Below are 19,567 nucleotides of genomic sequence, written 5' to 3' on the forward strand. Positions count from 1 at the left end.
ATTACTTCGTTTGGTCACTTTTTAGGTCGACTTAAACACGCTGATTAAACATATTCAACTGGTGCCTTTTGAATTGTATTGCTAACCACCTGAAACCCTTTAGGGACGCAGAAAATCAACAAGGAATTATTTTAGATTGGGTGCAAACTGTTAATATTATTTGAAAGATACAGGTATATAATTCTCTGTGAATCGTGCGTAGTTGTGGTTCTTCACATGTCGAAGGCTTCCTAACCTAATTTTGAAGTGTTCCTTCTATATTTTACATCCGTTAGTAGGCGCCATGTGCCAAATGCGCTGTGTAATGTTATGGTCAGGTAACTGGTTGGTTAACTTGGTTTCAATCTATTTTTCAAGTCTGTGATTTGTTTGTTAATGTTGGGGTATAGTTGGCAAAAATGTTTTATGTTTTTTTTTAATCCATAAAATTCAAGCAACGTCTTCAACTCTTAATTTCAGTTGCAGATTGATTACCGTAAGGACGTTAAAGTATTGATACTACGATGGACTCAACTAAAATTTCCTCCAAAGTTTTTAATTTTAGTGATGGAAGTGAATATGGATTACAAAGTTCATTGCGTACTGGGTAATATAAAAGTGTTTTGTTATTATGGCTATATTTAGATCAAATGTAATTGTTTATTGTGTTGCAATCTTTAATAAAGGATTATGTTACAGTTTAAAAACAGTTCAAAATGACATGAAACTGTCACATCCCCTTGAGAAACCATGCAAACAGTTTGTCGGACCTACAACGTTACGTAACAGCCAGGTACTTGAAATTTTAGTGGTTGAATGACAACAAAACAAATAAAATCCTTGCTCTATGTATAGGGAATACACGCACCATTGAGGCTTCAGATGGAGATAAATGCAGCAAATAAAGCAATCACACGATTGCCCTGCCTTCCATCATCAAATTTTGCACGGGATATTCTCGACGGAAATGATGACACCATATGCGATGGAAATATGTTTTCAAGTGTGTATCAGGAGTATGTACTTGATTCACATAAATTTACCACACCTTTTTTCACAGTTGAAGATTTTGAAACCATTGGTGACCCACATGCCATGATGGAACACAGACTTGGCTTAAAGCCCCTCTGAACCTGCTAGTTGCATTTAGAGACTGTTTCGTAAGGAGGAAAATGTTGCTGCTGCAATGTTTTCTGGCATTTTAAATTTGGGCAATTTTCACATTAGATTCTCTTGTGTTCTTACTATGGTTTGCTGATTGTATAAATTAGGAAGAAAATTTTCTTTTGAAAATGAGAGGCAAATGTAACAGTGCGAAATATGTAAAAGCAGTAAAACACTTTACTTTGGTTAAGTTAAAATGGTCAAAAATTAGTGTGGGTTCCTGTTTAGATCACATAATAAAACTTACTGCTAAGAATTGGCTGATTTCGTTCAAAGAATAGCTCAAAGAAGTTATTTGATTTAGCAGTTTGAGCCAAATGTCTTGAATAAACATTGATGTTATATTGCCCTCAAGCCCTTATTAAGGTGATCAAGCAATTCAAATTGTTATGAATCAATATGACCCAAGCTGTTACATTAACAGGGTGATCTAGTATCCAATGCTTGAAGCAACCCTGTATGTCTTGTGATAGGGGACTGGATGAATAAGGTTTACAAAATACACACATTCAAGTTTAGTATTTTATTGAGCATGTTGCAAACAGTTTGCAATGCCCGAGCAAATCGAGCATCTGGTAAAAAAAATTCACAAGGTACCACGCCATAGCCAATCTAAGTGTGGAATTAAGAACACATGCAGAAACATAACATACGCTGGTATAAAATGCAACGGCCAGCCGTATTCTTTTCTCTGCACTTATGCCCTTGTTACATTTCAGCCAATACGAACTCAAAAGAAATTGAATTTTACGCACTATGAATCCATAACTCAAAAATGAAGATTGTCATATGGTATGACTACAGTAAAATTTCCACAGCCATTTTTTTAATAACAAATAGCAGCGATGATATCTGTAAGTTCACCATGTAATGTGTTTGGTACTGTAAGCATTAAAATCAAGAGAAAAGACATGTTGAAACTGTGAACCACTAAATGACAACAGGGTACCTTCTTATTTTGTTGTGTTGGCCTGACTATCATTATTGCACAAGAAACAGGTCATTTTATAAAAAATACATTCATTTAAAAAGATGCATAACGTTGGAGCTTACAAAATGGCAAAATGAAATTGTATTTTTTTATATATATTCATAAAGTTTATGATTAGGCCAAAAGAGTACAGACAACATTGTTTGGCAGTACAGTAGTACTAAATAGGGAACAACATGGGGCCCACATGCTGTAGCAGGCGAACTGAAACACAATAAAAACAGGGAAAAACTGCAACTTGTGAGAAGCAGGTCCGTGGCAGGCGGACACAGCGGGTCGTGAATGATTTTATCTTGCGCAGTACAGGAGAAAAATATGAAAATCAGGCGACGCCGGAAAAACCCGGTCACCAAACGTCATGTCTTTGCAAAACAAGATCTCACGAAACTGTTTCTTTCATATTCTGATCGACACCACGCTAGGGAGAAGGACAAGATACACAGTATTTTTAAGGCACACGCTAGAGACGGAAAGAACATTGGTCCTTATGTTCATTCAGATGGTTCCCACCATGCTCAGTAGCCATTCAAGGGAAAAGATAGTGCTTGGTTGCAATGAAAATATTTTGAGTTTCAATTTCAGTGACGCAAAGAGGTGTTGACCAGCTCGTTAAAGCACTTGGCAAAGGCCTTTTTAAGTTCAGCATAGGAGACCACCAGAACATTCTGCTCGTCTCGTGACATCAAACAAAGCTTTTCTGGGACGCCACTGTCAAGCTAGAAAACAGGCAAATGACGCTTGTGGTGTGCAGTTTTACACATACAAAGAGAAGTTTACCCTACCACGATAAATACATTCTTGTGAGACTGGCTTAATTTGGTATAAACGCCTTCAATGGGCCTAGGGTACTACGATTTTCGATTTACCCTACTAATGTTTAAATTTAATGGTCAACCTCTTATCAATAGTTTTTTAGACTTCCTTTGGCCTGATGTAGTTAAGTTGCAATTCATCAGTCGAATTGCTCAATTTTCAACTCTAAACTTTGATAAAAAGGCAAACAGATTGCATTACCTTGTTGAGACATTGGACGATATGCGCAAGATCAATCCATGGAGCGCCAGTTTCTGTTACTTGATGGAATAGATGATCTCTGAATAGTTTCAGCAGATACCGGTCCCCAGTTTCTGACCAAGTTGGTTCGATTCCAAACTCTGGGCGTTCATTAACCACCCCGAGTTTGGCTAGCATTCTGAACAAGCGGCCATTTTCCATTTCCTACAACAGTTACAAATTGGGCAATCAGTATTTTTTACGAAAGAATGTAATAATGTTAAGAATGTATTTATTTTACTAACTTAGTCTGAGAGAGGCACTTATGCTTTTTCTTACAAGAAAGTATAAACAAGGACAATAGAAACGCATATACCTTTGCCAGTTCGTTTTCGATGACATCACATCGTAACATGGCTGCGTCAAGCTGCATGTAGAAACGTGCTCCAATCATCGGCATAATGTCATTGACACTATGTGGCCTTTGTTGTGGGGACAATAGGTACCTGGAAAGATGTGTCATTGTAAAGGGCATAACAAGTGCAACACTAAACGATGCAACAGCCACTGTTCTGGTTGTAGAAACGATAAAAAGCAACACTAAAGAAATAGTCACTGAAGCACACACTGCAAAGTCCCAAACACCTTTTTCCAATGTTTTGCTATTTGTGACTTACAAAATGAGGTTCTTCAAGTCGTTTGAGTAGTTCATTACAACCAGCTCGATGGACTTGGGAAGGTTGTCCCTTTGGATGGAGTTCACAGAGTTGCATGCCAATGCCAGCACAACCTATACAAGCCATAGTTTAACATAAGTTTTTAATGAAAACAGAGTCTAAAATTGCCAGTAGTGCTTTAGCCGGAGTTACCTTTCCCAGTGCTACCATATCATCCTGTTGATACTGCTGCATGTGTGCCCTCGGGTTGGAATGCGAACTGTCATATCCCAACACATCAAAAATGCCAACACCGTTGATGCGGATTCTTAACATAAAGAAAAATTGGTTTTCACATCGCAACACATATGAAATTTAACTGTTTCAATGTAACAATAATGCTGAGTCAGCATTTCAAGGTTGTGGAACTGTTTTACATCTAACACATTTTTTTTCTTCTGATCAAGTACCTTGATTTGTCGGTGATTAGAATTTTGGTAGGGTCCATGACTCTGCAAGCCAACCCTGCTGCGTGAATACATCGTAAAGCTGAAGTCAACTGAACAACGTAAGTCCAGATCAAGCTCTCAGGAAGAAGCCCTAGAATAAAAATGTTAGATTTTGTCCACTAATATCAGAGCATGAAAAATTAAACAGAGTCAGCTAAAAAAGGCCTTATTATGTAAACACCTGCATTTTGGCGTGTTGTTCCACCATTCCACTTGGCTTTCGAAGCATAATTGTTATTTGGATTCTGAAAATGCCGAGACATCATGGTTTCAGCTCCAGCATGATAGTCATGAGCAAATATCAAAGCTGCATAGAAAGGCATTTTAAAAACAGAAGGATGGGGTAAAAAATGTCTCCTTACAATGTTCGCCGAATGCTTTGGATGTGAACACTTCTCTGAGCTGAACGACATTTGCATGTTGCAATTTTTTCCACATTTCCACAAGAACCATGCATTTTTCGGTCACTTGTCTGAAACCTGAAACAAACATAGTAGAAAATAATCAAACACATAATATTCAATCGAACTAAAAGCTTAAAATGACATATGATGTTGCCACTTTTTGTCCTTTGTTTAATATGCTAACTCTTGTACTGGGACCCATTTTAGAAAATGTGTTAAATCCGATTCAGTTTGGTCATCGGCATTATGTACAAACTGTCTAAAGTTAATCTGCTGCGAACATTGTTTAGGAACAGTATTTGACAAATTTTATAAGGCTATGGAGTAGGTGCTACAACAACACACAATCAAATGTGACAAAATCTTTTAATTTTTGGTTAACATTTAACAGTTTGAACACCAGAGGGGTTTAGAGCAGCAAACAATATGACCAAACTCATTACACCATTAGCATTATGTGATATATAATGCATTTCATATCAATTTTAAAATAACTCCATGGGGTAACACCTATCATAACTTACCATGAATTCTCCGTAAACAGTATGGGAGACCATCCTTGTACTTAATAGCTTTGTAGCACGATGTTACAAAGCCGTAGGTGTTGGATTTTTGCAGCGGGTTTTCAGGAACTGCTTCGAGGGGAAATAAGCTGTGATAGTTGTCCACTTCTGCTGGAATACCTGGATACAAACACAAGAAATAGATGAAAAATGGGTCCAACTGAATGCAACTAAAAATCACAAAATGATTGAAAACGATTTTTCAATACACCAACCCAAAAATATGAAACTCCTGGATAATATACTTAAGTAAGCATAGCCGTTTAAAAAATTTACGTTCTGTGGGTGAACTGCTGGGTCATCTGGGTTAAAACTATAGGAGGATCAACTTTGCATAACTAACTAACATGTGTGTAAATTTGAGTAAGTTTGAAGCACCTTTTCTTCAAAATGCATAAACCAGCATTAAACAGAAAAAACAAAACAAAAACAATATATCTTTGGGGAAGGGGACCCATTACAAACACCCCAAATCAAAAACTAGCAGTCTTCTTACTGGGGTCTTGTTCAGTGTCCACAGTCAGCATCGTCAGAGCATGTTTCTTCATTATCACCTGACGCAAATCATTGGACATGAAAAAAGATGGGGCATTCGCTTTTAGTGTCATGTATTCAATGTGAGGCGGCGAGCCAGGAAACATGTTAAAAGATGGCATAACCTGTAAGAAAGTTGTTTTCATATCACAAGAACTTAGGAATCAGAGTCAGTTGGTTTATATGCACTTACCACGGACATATTTTGCTGAACGGTCTTCTGTGTAAAGAAGTAAGTTGTTCCACCATTCTCTTGAATAAGATGTTGCTGCATTAAACCCTGGTCAGTTTCTGAATAAGGCTGTTGAGCATCTGCACAATAGCACAAACATTTATTTTTCATGGGCGTTTGAGTGATTTGTCTGTCACATATACAGTTTAAAGATTGTTTAGTAGTACAGTTAACCTTGGTTTATCCGGACCCGCTTGGACAAAAAAATCGTCCGGATTAGACAAAGCTCTAGATTAACCAATGTCGATTAGCTAAAGCCTTCCTGCATTACAAATCATTTTGTACGAATTAGGTGAGGATCCGGTTTAACCCAATCTTTTGTATGAAAGTTGTGTACATATTAGGCGAGGATCCGGTTTAACCCAATCTGTTAAACCAACGTATTTTACTGTATTCTATTTATAACATACTCATATCCATGCCAACCCCAGTGGACACAGGCCCAAGGGAAGGGGAACCACGATGGGAGGTAAGTCTTCGTGACAGTAAGGGAGAAGTTCGTTCTGGAGTCACATGACTGGTTGACAAGGAATCAAGAGGTTGTCTTGGAAATGGGGAAGAAGTTCCTGGGGTGGAGAATGCTGCAGAACACAAATTGTTGTGATAAAACAATGCTGTTACACTACAACAATGTTTTACAACACAGGCTTTCAATTTCTACAACTTTCTAAGTATATAGGTTCTCATTGACAATCTAATATAGCCTGTTACAGTTTAATGTTCTCTTCAGCCTGAAAATTTTGCTTTGTTACTCGAAATTAATCAGAACAGGCCCAGTTGGAGCCAAAAATTCTATTTTTTTCTCAATATGACCTCTAATTATTTCTGTGAATCATGCTACAAAGAGCAGAAACCAACTAAAATATGTAAATACCATCTTTAGCAGTAGCTAAATACTATCAGTCTTAGTCCTTTCCTAACTGAAATGTGCTTAGAATACCCAAGTAGAAGAAAAAACAAGACAGCTTGCCAACCAGTTATCTCTATTTTGTCCACAACTTTTCTATCTTTTTTGTTGAGAAACTTCTGCACATACTCCTCAATGAATTTAAAACTGGCTCTCAAGTCTTTGCTGCATTTTCTTCTCCTGCCTAGTTGGAGCAAAAACAAGGTAAAATAGGCAAAGGCTAAAATAACACTAAAAACTTACAAAAGGCAGATAAGTGTATTAGGCGATGCAGTACTAAAATACATATTTTAGAACAACATTGCTGCATTATTCTGTCTTCAAACGTAACTTAATGATAGTTGTAATTGTTACATAATTTTTACATCACATGAGACATAGGCACTGAAAGTAAAACGGGGCTCATAAACAAACTAAAAGAACAAAAGCTGGCAGGCAAAAGTTATATTTATTGCCACAAAAATGTCACAGTGTTTATACAGCTATGGTTTGTTTGTTAACATAATACTATAGACATTTACAAACCAGTATTTCTTTTTTCACCAAGGTATTTTGGTTTCTGCAATGTTCTCAATTTCATATTCAAAACAAGTTTTTTCAAAACCTATCTTAAAATATATAAAAACGATATATCAAGGTGTGTTATGAAAGTTCATAATTTTTTCAACAACAAAAAATTATACGTCAAAAGTTTTGAATTTGTCAACAAAAATGATAAAAACATTAGTGTGTAGCGGCCTCTCTCACTACCGTTATCATGTGCCTTCATACTGCAGCGAACCGGACAGATTGCCTTCTTTCTCTGACTCTCGTCTTATGCGTCGTATTCGCTCATTGTGTTATTCTATTACGATGTACCTCGAATAAACACCTCGCTACATATGGTGACCCCAAGCATGCAAAAACGTCATTTTTGCATTATGACAGAAGCCACAAACTCAGAGAATGCTGTAGCAGTAAAGTTACCTACGTTTTGGACAGCTCAGCCACGAGTTTGGTTTCAGCAAGCGGAGGCACAGTTCGCTCTTAAAAACATTAAAGGAGATCTAACGAAGTACTATTATGTCGTTTCAGCTCTGGATCTGGACACTGGTAGGAAAAATACACTACAGCTTGTGTCTAAAAAACAACAACTATACTGACCAGGTTTACTTTGCGGTAAACTGCATCCTATAATATCTGCAACATGCCTCAAAAAGGTTAACAATTGGTACTGACCTCCCATGGAGTTGGCAGTGAGGGGGGTGCTTCCGTCTCCAGCATAAAACGGCGAGGAGGTGTTGTGAGATTGGGGAGATGTAAACACAGAGGAGGAAGAAAGCCTAGGGTCGATTGCTTGTCCTGGAGCCGGTGAAGGTAAATGAGTTCCTTTGCAAAAAAATAACATTTTTTAGAGCCAAATGTTATACTACTCTTCAATGTTTTGCTATGCCATTTTCAACATTATATTTTGCAATAATATGCAATAGTATCTGCACTGCTACGCATACTGATTTCTACTGCTGTAACCAGAAATATAAACAAATGAAAACATTCATAAAAAATGACATACAATCAGCATCCGTTTGATCATTTAATTTGTAAATCACTAAAAATTTTGTCGTTTTGAAAAGCATTGTCCGGTTGTCTCAAATAAATCGAAAAAATGTGAGAGACAATTTACACTACATGACAGTTTAAAACATAAAATATGTTATCTTTGGTAATAATCTGAAAGAGACAGAAACGGTTGTGCTTAAGTCTACAAGCAGTATTATAGTGAAAAAACATGGTACACATTTTAAGCTTAAAAGCATAGGCATTTCGGCAACACCATCTAAGGGCACATAGCAACCCCATTCAACAGAGTAGTACTAAATGGGAATCTTACGCACCTGGAAGATACTCCATCATGGGAGAACTAGTGTTATTTGGCATCCGAGGAACCCCAGGATCTGGGTGACCGGGCATCATAGGTTGAGCAGAAAACTGATTTCCTTGTGGTGGAATGAACTGATTTTGCTGTAGGGAAATCACAATTTTTTTGGTTAGACACAGTCGTTTTTTAACAAACTGTAAAAAATGTACATACCTGCGGCATACCATTTGCCCTGTTCATGGAACGATTTGGTATGAACTCTGGTATGCTTTGGTATGTTCCGTTCTGCTGTGAATGGTTGAGGTTGGGTGCAGACATGTTTCTTGGAACAAACTCTCGAGCCACTGGGTTTGGTGTTGCTGAATTAGCCATTGGCTGCATATTGGTGCTGCTATGATGACCTAAAATATTATCCGTTTATTATTGTTTGCCAAATAGACTGTTTTGTAATTTTTCCACATTTTACTTTATACTGCACATATAAATGTATGAAATACAAATATATGAATACATACGCATTCCATCATTTATGTCCAAGGCTTCAAAGGAGTTTATGGTATTGGCAACAGAAGCTGGAGCTGCAAACTGGGTTGCTGGAAAAATAGATAGGGGTTAATTAAATCATAAGTAGTAAAATGTGCTCTTGGCTAATGAAACAGAGTAATGAGATTGGTGTTATGATCAAATAAAAACTAGAATGGTGGCTTTCTGATATACTGCCATTTTATATATTCTATACGATATTTACCAATTTACTATACAGATCATTTGATCTACACATATGATTGTTTTTGCAAACAAAAACGAATGGGTCCCCACACGCGTGTTTGTGCGGATTTACGGTAAACAAATGTTGCGGTGATTTTTAGATTTTTAAGGACAAATTTTTAGAATGCATTAACCCAACAATCAAAAAATTGTTTGTATTTTTTTTGCACTATTCTTGTCGTATAATTACAAAAACATTAAAAAAGAACGAAACAAATACTTTCAATTTAATCTCTTGCTTTGACCCAGATATTGTCGTCCAAGGTCGGGTTTTAAACACATTTTTTTCTAGAAAGCTGTAACAGTTGTGTTACAGACACTTTAAATTAAAAAGCGATTTGCTGCAAGTGTATACATAACAAATTGTTTTTAATTTAACTTTGTTTCGCAAAACGAGTACCATTGACCTGTAGTAACCTTTTAGGGTGCACACACCAAACGACTGTTTGACCTTTTGACACTGTTTTCAATAGCACGCCATCCTTAGTGTTCAACAACACCGTTTGACCTAATTTATACATGCCTTGAGTATTTGATTAAAAAAAAAACGCTACGTTATGACGAAAGAAAGTTCTGAACTGTGTTCGTAATACCTACTAATTGAACTTAAGTAACCCGTGGACATGCAGCGGCCAACCTGACAACGAGCTTTTGAAAAAACATTTATCTTGCAAAAATGTCAAGTTTATTTTTTCATCTTTATTTTTATTAACAAAGTTTTGCTTGACATGTACGAAACCGAAGCACGCTTATTAGGTTTAAATCACGTCATAGGTATGAAACCTTTGCCAAAACTGAAAATGTGAGTGATAACTTAATAAAACGAAATAGCATTGCTGTGCAAAACAGCTGATTTCTAATCACCGAAACGACGTCTCGTAAAATGTCTGTCCGACGTCAAGCTGAGCCCTCCTGCTATCGTAAACCAGTGAGTTACTCTCTTGGGACTTCTGCCTACAGTGTCTTTCTTGACCAAACGAGCGTTAGACACATTTACGTTTCAGGGGCCTGTGGGTGAAGCGCTGGGTCAATCGGGGTCAAACTTCTGGAGGATCAAGTTCAGATTAATAACTAACATGTGTCCAAATTTAAATAAATTAGAAGCACTCTTTCTTTACCACATGAGCGATAAAAACCAGCGTTAAAAAATTACGTTTCGGGGGCCTGTGGCTGAACCGCTAGGTAATTTGGGGTCAAACTTCAGGTGGACCAAGTTTGGATTAATATCTAACATATGTCCAAATTTCAATAAATTTAAAGCACTCTTTCTTTACCAAACCAGCGTTACAAACCAGCGTTAAAAATTTTACGTTTCGGGGACCTGTGGGTGAACCGCTGGGTAATTTGGGGTCAAACTTCAGGTGGACCAAGTTTGGATTAATATCTAACATATGTCCGAATTTCAATAAATTTAAAGCACTCTTTCTTTACCAAACGAGCGTTACAACCAGCGTTAAAAATTTTACGTTTCGGGGGCCTGTGGGTGAACCGCTGGGTAATTTGGGGTCAAACTTCAGGTGGACCAAGTTTGGATTAATATCTAACATATGTCCAAATTTCAATAAATTTAAAGCACTCTTTCTTTACCAAACCAGCGTTAAAAATTTTACGTTTCGGGGACCTGTGGGTGAACCGTTGGGTAATTTGGGGTCAAACTTTAGGTGGACCAAGTTTGGATTAATATCTAACATATGTCCGAATTTCAATAAATTTAAAGCACTCTTTCTTTACCAAACCAGCGTTACAAACCAGCATTAAAAATTTTACGTTTCGGGGGCCTGTGGGTGAACCGCTAGGTAATTTGGGGTCAAACTTCAGGTGGACCAAGTTTGGATTAATATCTAACATATGTCCAAATTTCAATAAATTTAAAGCACTCTTTCTTTACCAAACGAGCGTTACAAACCAGCGTTAGACAGAAAAAAGAAAAAAGAAAAAAAGAAAAAAGAAAAAAAAGAAAAAAAAATACGGACAAAAACAATATGTGTCCCCTTCAGGGAAGGGGACCCATAATAACTAACATGTGTCCAAATTTAAATAAATTAGAAGCACTCTTTCTTTACCACATGAGCGATAAAAACCAGCGTTAAAAATTTACGTTTCGGGGGCCTGTGGGTGAACCGCTAGGTAATTTGGGGTCAAACTTCAGGTGGACCAAGTTTGGATTAATATCTAACATATGTCCAAATTTCAATAAATTTAAAGCACTCTTTCTTTACCAAACGAGCGTTACAAACCAGCGTTAAAAATTTTACGTTTTGGGGACCTGTGGGTGAACCGCTGGGTAATTTGGGGTCAAACTTCAGGTGGACCAAGTTTGGATTAATATCTAACATATGTCCAAATTTCAATAAATTTAAAGCACTCTTTCTTTACCAAACCAGCGTTACAAACCAGCGTTAAAAATTTTACGTTTCGGGGGCCTGTGGGTGAACCGCTGGGTAATTTGGGGTCAAACTTCAGGTGGACCAAGTTTGGATTAATATCTAACATATGTCCAAATTTCAATAAATTTAAAGCACTCTTTCTTTACCAAACCAGCGTTAACAATTTTACGTTTCGGGGGCCTGTGGGTGAACCGCTGGGTAATTTGGGGTCAAACTTCAGGTGGACCAAGTTTGGATTAATATCTAACATATGTCCAAATTTCAATAAATTTGAAGCACTCTTTCTTGACCAAACGAGCATTACAAACCAGCGTCAGACAGAAAAAAGAAAAAAAAAATACGGACAAAAACAATATGTGTCCCCTTCAGGGAAGGGGACCCATACAAATAAGTCATTGATTTACAATATAAGGACCAATGTAGATATATATGGCATTATTAACTAGCAACCTGTAGTGGGCTGAAATGCCTTTGCCTCTACTGAAAGAGAGGTGTCCAGTTTAAAGTTTTGCTGGTCTTGAGCAGCAGCAGTCAATGCTTGGGCATTGGCATGTTGTGCAGCTGCAGGATCTGCTGCCTGGTTCCGCTGCATTAATTGCTGAAACTTGGATTCTTTGGCAATTCCAAAAGATGGCAATTCACCCACAAGTGCTTTGTTAACTGTAAAATGAAATTAGTTTTTCATACATAAAACTCACAAAATTTTGCAAATATATATAACAAACTACCAAAATAGTTTTGCCCCAATATGCTTAAATTGGCCATTATTTAATATGACAGTATGAGCACTTGGTCAAATGCCCATGAGAAAATTGACACAACACATATACAGACATGAAAACCTGATCTAAAAGTTGTCGCAGCTAACCCTTGAAAAAACACTTGCAACACACAACGTAAGTTTTGTCATAACTAGTGTTTAAAACATGTTTAAGCCAATACTGTACAACATTTTCCCTATAATACCAATTGCTGTCAATGTGTCCATGCAGGCAATGTCTTCTAGTGCCATATTCTGTGCCAGTTTATGTTGTCATTTTATAAATGATACAACTAGAACACTGACAAGTTGTAAAAAAATGTCCCAAGCATGTGTTGGTTTTGAAACCAGAAACTAACACAATCGGTGGACCGCTGAAATTCATCCTTAATTCAGTTACAAAATGTGTTGGTAAATGTACTGAATCAGTTAAAGAAAAACCACCTAAAAATGCTCTATTGACACATGTATATGTACCATTCTGACATACACATGGACTACATAATCCTCACATGCAATTTCCAATCGTTTTTGGGGAGGTCATTTTGGATCTAATTTCGGCTACAGAAAGGAAAAACACATGGAAGCGAGAGAAGGGTAAAAGTGTATAGTTCACAAATTCTTTTACAGTCAGTAGTTTAATAACAACCGAGACTAAGAAACCAGTAACATAAAATTAAAGTGCAACAAATACATTATATATGTGTTGTATGTGTTTCTTCAAACTCAAACTATGTTATTATGGGTCCCCTTCTATGAAGGGACACATATTGTTTTTGTCCGTATTTTTTTTTTCTTTTTTCTTTTTTTCTTTTTTCTGTCTAACGCTGGTTTGTTAAACGCGTTTGGTCAAGAAAGAGTGCTCCAAATTTAATAAATTTTAAATGTTAGTTATTAATCCAAATTTGATCCTCCTGAAGTTTCACCCCAAATGACCCAGCGGTTCATCCGCAGGCCCCCAAAACGTATTTTTTTTAAAACGGCTGTACTGACTAAAGTAGAGCATCTCTGAGTGATATGCTATGTTGTTTGGTGCAATATAAGATATTTCAAAGAATTTTGTATCTTTTTTTTCGATTCACCCATTTTCACCCCTTAAACCCCCAAATATTCATTTCTGTCTAACGCTGGTTTGTTAAATGCGTTTGGTCAAGAAAGAGTGCTTTAAATTTATTCAAATTTGCACAGATGTTAGTTATTGTTCCAAATTTGATCCTCCTGAAGTTTGACCCCAAACGACCCAGTGGTTCACCCACAGCCCCCCCCCCCAAAAAAAAAAAAAAAAAAATTAAAAACGGCTGTACTGACTAAAGTACATAATCTGAGAGTTTCATGGTTTGTTGGTTGGTGCAATGTATGGTATTCTAAAGAATTTTGTAACTTTTTATTGGATTCACCCATTTTACCCCTTAAACCCCCAAATAATAAGTTTTAGGCCAAAAATACAAGCCCTAATGTGCTGAAATGTTAAACAATTGTTTGCAGTAGGTTATTCGTTCAGTACTTACAATTTTGCCATAATCGGCCAAATAGTTACTTTACACTGTCAGTCAGATAGAAGTCTCAACTCTCAAGGGAGTAATTCACTTGTTTACGATTAAGACGGGTGAATGCAGCGGGATTGCTCAGCTTGACGTCCGGACCGACGTTTTATGAGACAGTCGTTTCGGTGATTAGAAATCTGCTGTTTTTGAGCATCTATGCTATGTTGTTTTATTAAGTATCAAGCATATTTTCAGTTGTGGAAAATTGTGTTAAAAACTGACCTTGAATGACAATATCAAGGTCAAAGCATGAGATTAAATTAAAAGTATTTTTCCCGTTCTTATGTACTTTTTTTTTTGTAATAATATGACAATAATGATGCAAAAAAAATACAGACAAAACTTTTAAAGCTGGGTTATTGCTAAAGTTGGTTAAGTTTTTTCTTAAGAATCTAAAAATAACCAGGACGTTAAATTCGCACAAACACGCGTGTGGGGACCCATCTGTTTTTGCTTGCAAAAACAATCATATATGTAGATCAAATGATGTGTATCGTAAATTGGTAAATATTGTATAGAATATATAAAATGGAAGTATATCAGAAAGCCACCTTTCTAGTTCTTATATGAGTAAACTAGGTTGCCTTCAAAGAGGTAAAATATAATTTGGTTAAAAACAGTTTAGTAAATAAAAAAATAACACTTTTTGTGAGAAGACATAAACTTGACATATGGATACTTACTGTGATCCGCAAACATTGATGGGTCATTGTGGGAAAACTCGGCCATGCTCATAACAGAATGTTGCGAATCGCAATCAAACTTCTCCAAATGTACAACTTTTATTTCCACCAACCGCCAATAAGGAACGCGGTTATTGGGTAATTACCTCGTGTATAACATTGTGCTGTCCGTTTTTCTATCCTGGTACTGAAGATTTAACGAGTCACATAACCTAAATCGGCGATATCGTAAATAGTAAATGCAGTAAAAACGCCACGGCACTCTTTTGCAAATCTGATTCTCTTCCGTTCACAGAAAGCAAAACATTGCTGCCTGACCTTTTTCGTTCACGTTACACCAATCAATGTTAAAATAATTTGCTTGCTGGATTTAAGCTTTTGCCATAGAAATTTATATTTTAATGTGTGTTTTTTTCAACAATGAGAAATGGTCAGTGATTTTTTGAGTGATTTAAGTTTTTACAACTCTATCCGAATTTTTTATAACGCACTTTGACTCGAATCCCGTTCTTTAAATCAGGGGTCAGCAACCTTTTTTGCCTTGCGGGCCGTTTTTGAAAGTGAAATTTTATCGCGGACCGGTCTTTGAAAAACTACAAATATTTAGCAATAAAAACGCTTAAATTAGTTTATCATCCCCGAGATACATAGGCAAAATGTTTTATAGCATTTAACCTGAAAAATTATACGGCCCGGTAACAAACTGCTCGCGGACCGGTACCGGCGGTTGCCGACCACTGCTTTCGAAAAGATGGAACAGACTCAGGTTCACTACCCCAATGGATTTTATTCATACGGATTTGTTACCACATGGATTTGACTTTTTTCGAGACTCAAATGAATCTTCGGACACCTGTTGGACATATCGTAAACAACTATATTTGGTACACATTTTCGTACATTTTAACATATTACGATGACGCTATGTTATTTGTTTGTTGAAGGGTCGTTGTAAATGTGATTAACTGTTTGTTTCCTGACGTAGTGCAAACGTTTGACCACCAAGTTACATTATTTTGCCACTGACAGCGATCATGATGTAGATAAAGTTAATGCAGATTTTTTTTCTTTTGCGACTGTACGGTACGTTTTACGTTGTACATGCTTTGAATCTGGTCGCAAATGACGTAGCCTACCATACTCCCGCACTGTTTAAAAACTTGTATGGTCAAATTTGCAAACGTTTGAAAAGCAAACAGGTTGCACCAAAACCAACCACCCGCTGTGGCCAACCTGCAAATACCGTGTGATCGCTGTGGCCGACCTGTAAGGGTAATTGTGACTTTGACGTGTTATTTCCATTACAAACCTTCACCCCAACCCGAATAGCTCTAACCGTCAGCGCATATTAAAAAATGGCCATAGCGATCTAGCAGTGTTTACAGGTAGGCTACAGCCTTTAGAAAGTTTGCATAGGCTGGCCACAGCGGTCAAGTGCTATTTATATACACCCCCACAAGGGTGCACAACCTGCGGCCCACATCCCAACTATACAAAAGTGTACTGCGGTCGTGTATGGATCATAATACTGCCTGGAAAGAATTTAGTTGAGGCGAAACCGCGATGGATTTACAGGCTGATTGTTAGCAAACAATAAGTAACGCACAGACAATACGAAGTGTAATAATACAGAGAGTGACGTTGTAAGCAGTTGAATCGATCGGCAAAACGTCCAATTCAGTTGGAGAATTATGAGATACTATGAGATAAATGCCCTTTCTTCAGAGTTTGAAATTGAATTTACAAATGACAAACATAGAGAAGATAGCAGCCGTTGCAAGTTTGAAACGAATAAAATGAATTAATGTTGCATAACTAACATATTAACTGTTTGTCTTTGACAAGCGTTTGTGCGTAATTTATGTTTCATTAAGTGGATAGTAGTGATTGTAGCCTACTGTGGCAAACTGACGGTGAAGATAGGGAATTTCCCTGTCACGTTTGTACGTGTTTCAACAATATATACCAGTGTTTCATACCGGAACGGAACGTTATACCGGAACGAAATAAATAATTTTTGGCTCAAATACCGGAACGAAATACCGAAATAAAAAATATTCAAAATACCGGAACGGAACGAAATACCGTTATATTTTATTCCGGTATTTCGTTCTGGACATTTGACATGAAACAATTGCTGAAAATTTCGCGCCGTTAAGAAATAATAAAAATTGAGGCTCCTACAATTTACATCCGTTTGACCATTATTGACAAATGTTATGTGACGTAACAACTACCGACAATATTTCTTGTGTGTTGCAACTTTCTTTCTTTTTTCGCTTAATAGTTGTAAAAACCACAAAGAAATGTTCTTGTTTTCAGACCGAAATACCGAAAAATACCGTTATAATTTTATTTCGGTCACACCGGAACGAAATGAAAATATCGGTCCAGAACGAAATAACGAAATAACTAATTTGCTCAGAACGAATAACGTTATTTGGGTTCGTTCCGTTCCGGTATGAAACACTGATATATACACAGTTAAAAGTCACAGAAGATTGACTTTCACAGCACAGACATGTTTAATAGTAATAAATTACAGTAGAACAATTACATCACATCTAACAAATACACCAATGTATCCAGAAATGTATGAACTCATGAAACACTGCTTCAACTTCTATTGACAAGTGGTGCAGGTGGATGTAGTGATTGAAAAAGATGAATAGTTTGAAAATTTCAATCTGTTTTTATTGTTGAGTTATGCTTAAAACTTTCATTCAGAATTCGTTTTTGCATAGATTCAAATTGCACTTGTTGATAAGTCTTTCCTGCTTCGAAACAAATATTGCCAACAGGCAAACCCACAACAACATTATTCTTTAGTAAACCAGTATGTCTTAATATGTCATCCCCATGCCTGAGTCCTTGCATAATGCAAAACCAACTTTCCATCAACTCCAAAGCATTCATATAAAGATCCAATCTCTCTGTCAGGGGATGGGGCAAATGCTTGATTGACGTACAAAAATAGAGACTCGGATGGTTCACATTTGAGTAATTTTCTCAGAAATTCAATTACCCATTGCACTGATTGTGAAGGGTCAACTTGCCATTTTTTGCGCTTGAGAATTGGTGCATCACCTGTAGGTCTAAGCAGCACCTCAACCTTTTTTGGCTTGTTTTCCTCACTTGTTGTAGCCATACTGTTTCATTATTTATATTCTGCTTTACAGACACAAACATAAAAAGATGTTGTTATTACAAGTATACAATCTATACCACATAAAATGCACAACCTTATAATACTGAAAACTATTTTGTGTGCAAAGTAGTTAGTCAGGTGCATGTAACTAAACTAAGATGGTTAAAAATAAAAAAATAAACTCTCTTTCTGGTATCTACTCCACTTCCACTTTATAACTCTATGTTGTTGTCAACGTCAATGATGGCATGTTTATCCAAGAAAGATGCTTAAAAATACTTAGTGTTAAATTGTCAATAGTTAATACTGATAAAAGTTATCATGAAACTTGGATACTTCTAAGTTACCATGGGTATTTATAAATAAGATCTTTTCGGAAAATGCATGTTATTTTACACTTGAAACACACGTTTTACTTTTACTAATCTGAACAATTATATTTATTTCAACACTAAACAGTTCCAAATTCCAACAGCTTACCCAAGTAGTTTGCAAAACAACATCATTGAACTGAAGCGGGTCACACTAAAAGCAGAAAAACGGAAAAGCGGAAAAAGCAGGAAATCAACACTAAAAGCAGAAAAGAAAGGAAAAGCAGAAAAAAGGGAAATTTGTGTTTTCTAAAAGAGGGAAAAAATAATTCCAGAAAAACAGGAAAAGAGTGAAATTTCTTGTTTCATAAGATTTTGAAATACGAAAAGCAGAAAAACAGGAAATGTTTCTTTATTTGTTTTTTAAACCTTATTTTTATGAGAAACCTTTACCCAGACCCCTCCGTCAACATTTTATAGATTACGTGGATTGCGTATTTTGGAGGAGCCGGGAGCCCCTTTCTAACTTGTAAAAATCATTTGAATGTGACCTATTAGCGTTCCACATCGATTGTGTCGAATACTGAAAAAACAAGAAGTGTTTTTTTATTTGTTTATTTCCCGTCTTTTCTATATTTTGACACAATCAATGTAGAACGCTATTAGAGCACTTTTGAATGGTTTTTACGAGCTAGAACAGCAAAAAAACAAATAAAGAAATATTTCCCGTTTTTATGCTTTTCGTAATAAAACAAGAAACTGTTTTCCTGTTTTTTCACTGTTTTCCTGTTTTTCTGGAATTATTTTTTCCCTCTTTTAGAAAACACAAAGTTCCCCTTTTTCTGCTTTTCCTTTCTTTTCTGCTTTTAGTGCTGATTTCCTGCTTTTCCCGCTTTTCTGTTTTTCTGCTTTTAGTGTTACCCAACTGAAGCCCCAAACAAACTTTACTCCCATAATATTGTCACACCGATTCGGTTCAACAACTGTGAGTATAGTGACGTAACATTCGTTGCTGTCAAGCATTTTTACCATCTGGTTTTTAAATGATTCCAAAACTTTGTAACACCGAATTGATAAATTTATGACGTCACAATGGGCAATATGGCTACATAAATTTAAAAGACACTTTTAATCCGCGTGGTGTTCAGTTATATTGCAGGGGTGCACACGCCCAAG

The 19,567-nt window shown here is 36.6% G+C and overlaps 3 protein-coding genes across 3 annotated transcripts; 1 reads left to right on the forward strand and 2 right to left on the reverse strand.

Moving 5' to 3' along the window:
- The first annotated feature begins 437 nt into the window (after positions 1-437).
- LOC145239388 (proteasome maturation protein-like) lies at positions 438-1,399 on the forward strand. The gene is made up of 4 exons (XM_080102703.1): positions 438-586; positions 679-772; positions 835-982; positions 1,040-1,399. Exons 1-4 carry the CDS (start codon positions 504-506, stop codon positions 1,108-1,110), a joined length of 396 nt encoding a protein of 131 aa, XP_079958829.1. The 5' UTR covers positions 438-503; the 3' UTR covers positions 1,111-1,399.
- A 252-nt stretch (positions 1,400-1,651) lies between these two features.
- LOC145239378 (PAN2-PAN3 deadenylation complex subunit pan3-like) lies at positions 1,652-15,270 on the reverse strand. Its single transcript, XM_080102688.1, has 18 exons — positions 14,933-15,270; positions 12,396-12,605; positions 9,306-9,383; positions 9,004-9,191; positions 8,807-8,933; positions 8,151-8,300; positions 6,436-6,606; positions 5,987-6,105; positions 5,756-5,918; positions 5,221-5,379; positions 4,655-4,771; positions 4,474-4,599; positions 4,254-4,383; positions 3,997-4,111; positions 3,805-3,917; positions 3,504-3,633; positions 3,149-3,352; positions 1,652-2,850 (listed from the first exon to the last, which is right to left on the reverse strand). Exons 1-18 carry the CDS (start codon positions 14,982-14,984, stop codon positions 2,713-2,715), a joined length of 2,490 nt encoding a protein of 829 aa, XP_079958814.1. The 5' UTR covers positions 14,985-15,270; the 3' UTR covers positions 1,652-2,712.
- A 1,972-nt stretch (positions 15,271-17,242) lies between these two features.
- Positions 17,243-18,561, reverse strand: LOC145237217 (ubiquitin-like protein ATG12). Its single transcript, XM_080099998.1, has one exon. It carries the CDS (start codon positions 18,078-18,080, stop codon positions 17,784-17,786), a length of 297 nt encoding a protein of 98 aa, XP_079956124.1. The 5' UTR covers positions 18,081-18,561; the 3' UTR covers positions 17,243-17,783.
- Between the last annotated feature and the right edge of the window lie 1,006 nt (positions 18,562-19,567).

The sequence above is a fragment of the Phallusia mammillata genome, chromosome 7, assembly GCF_965637545.1.
Source record: "Phallusia mammillata chromosome 7, kaPhaMamm4.hap1.1, whole genome shotgun sequence".
NCBI lineage: Eukaryota > Metazoa > Chordata > Ascidiacea > Phlebobranchia > Ascidiidae > Phallusia > Phallusia mammillata.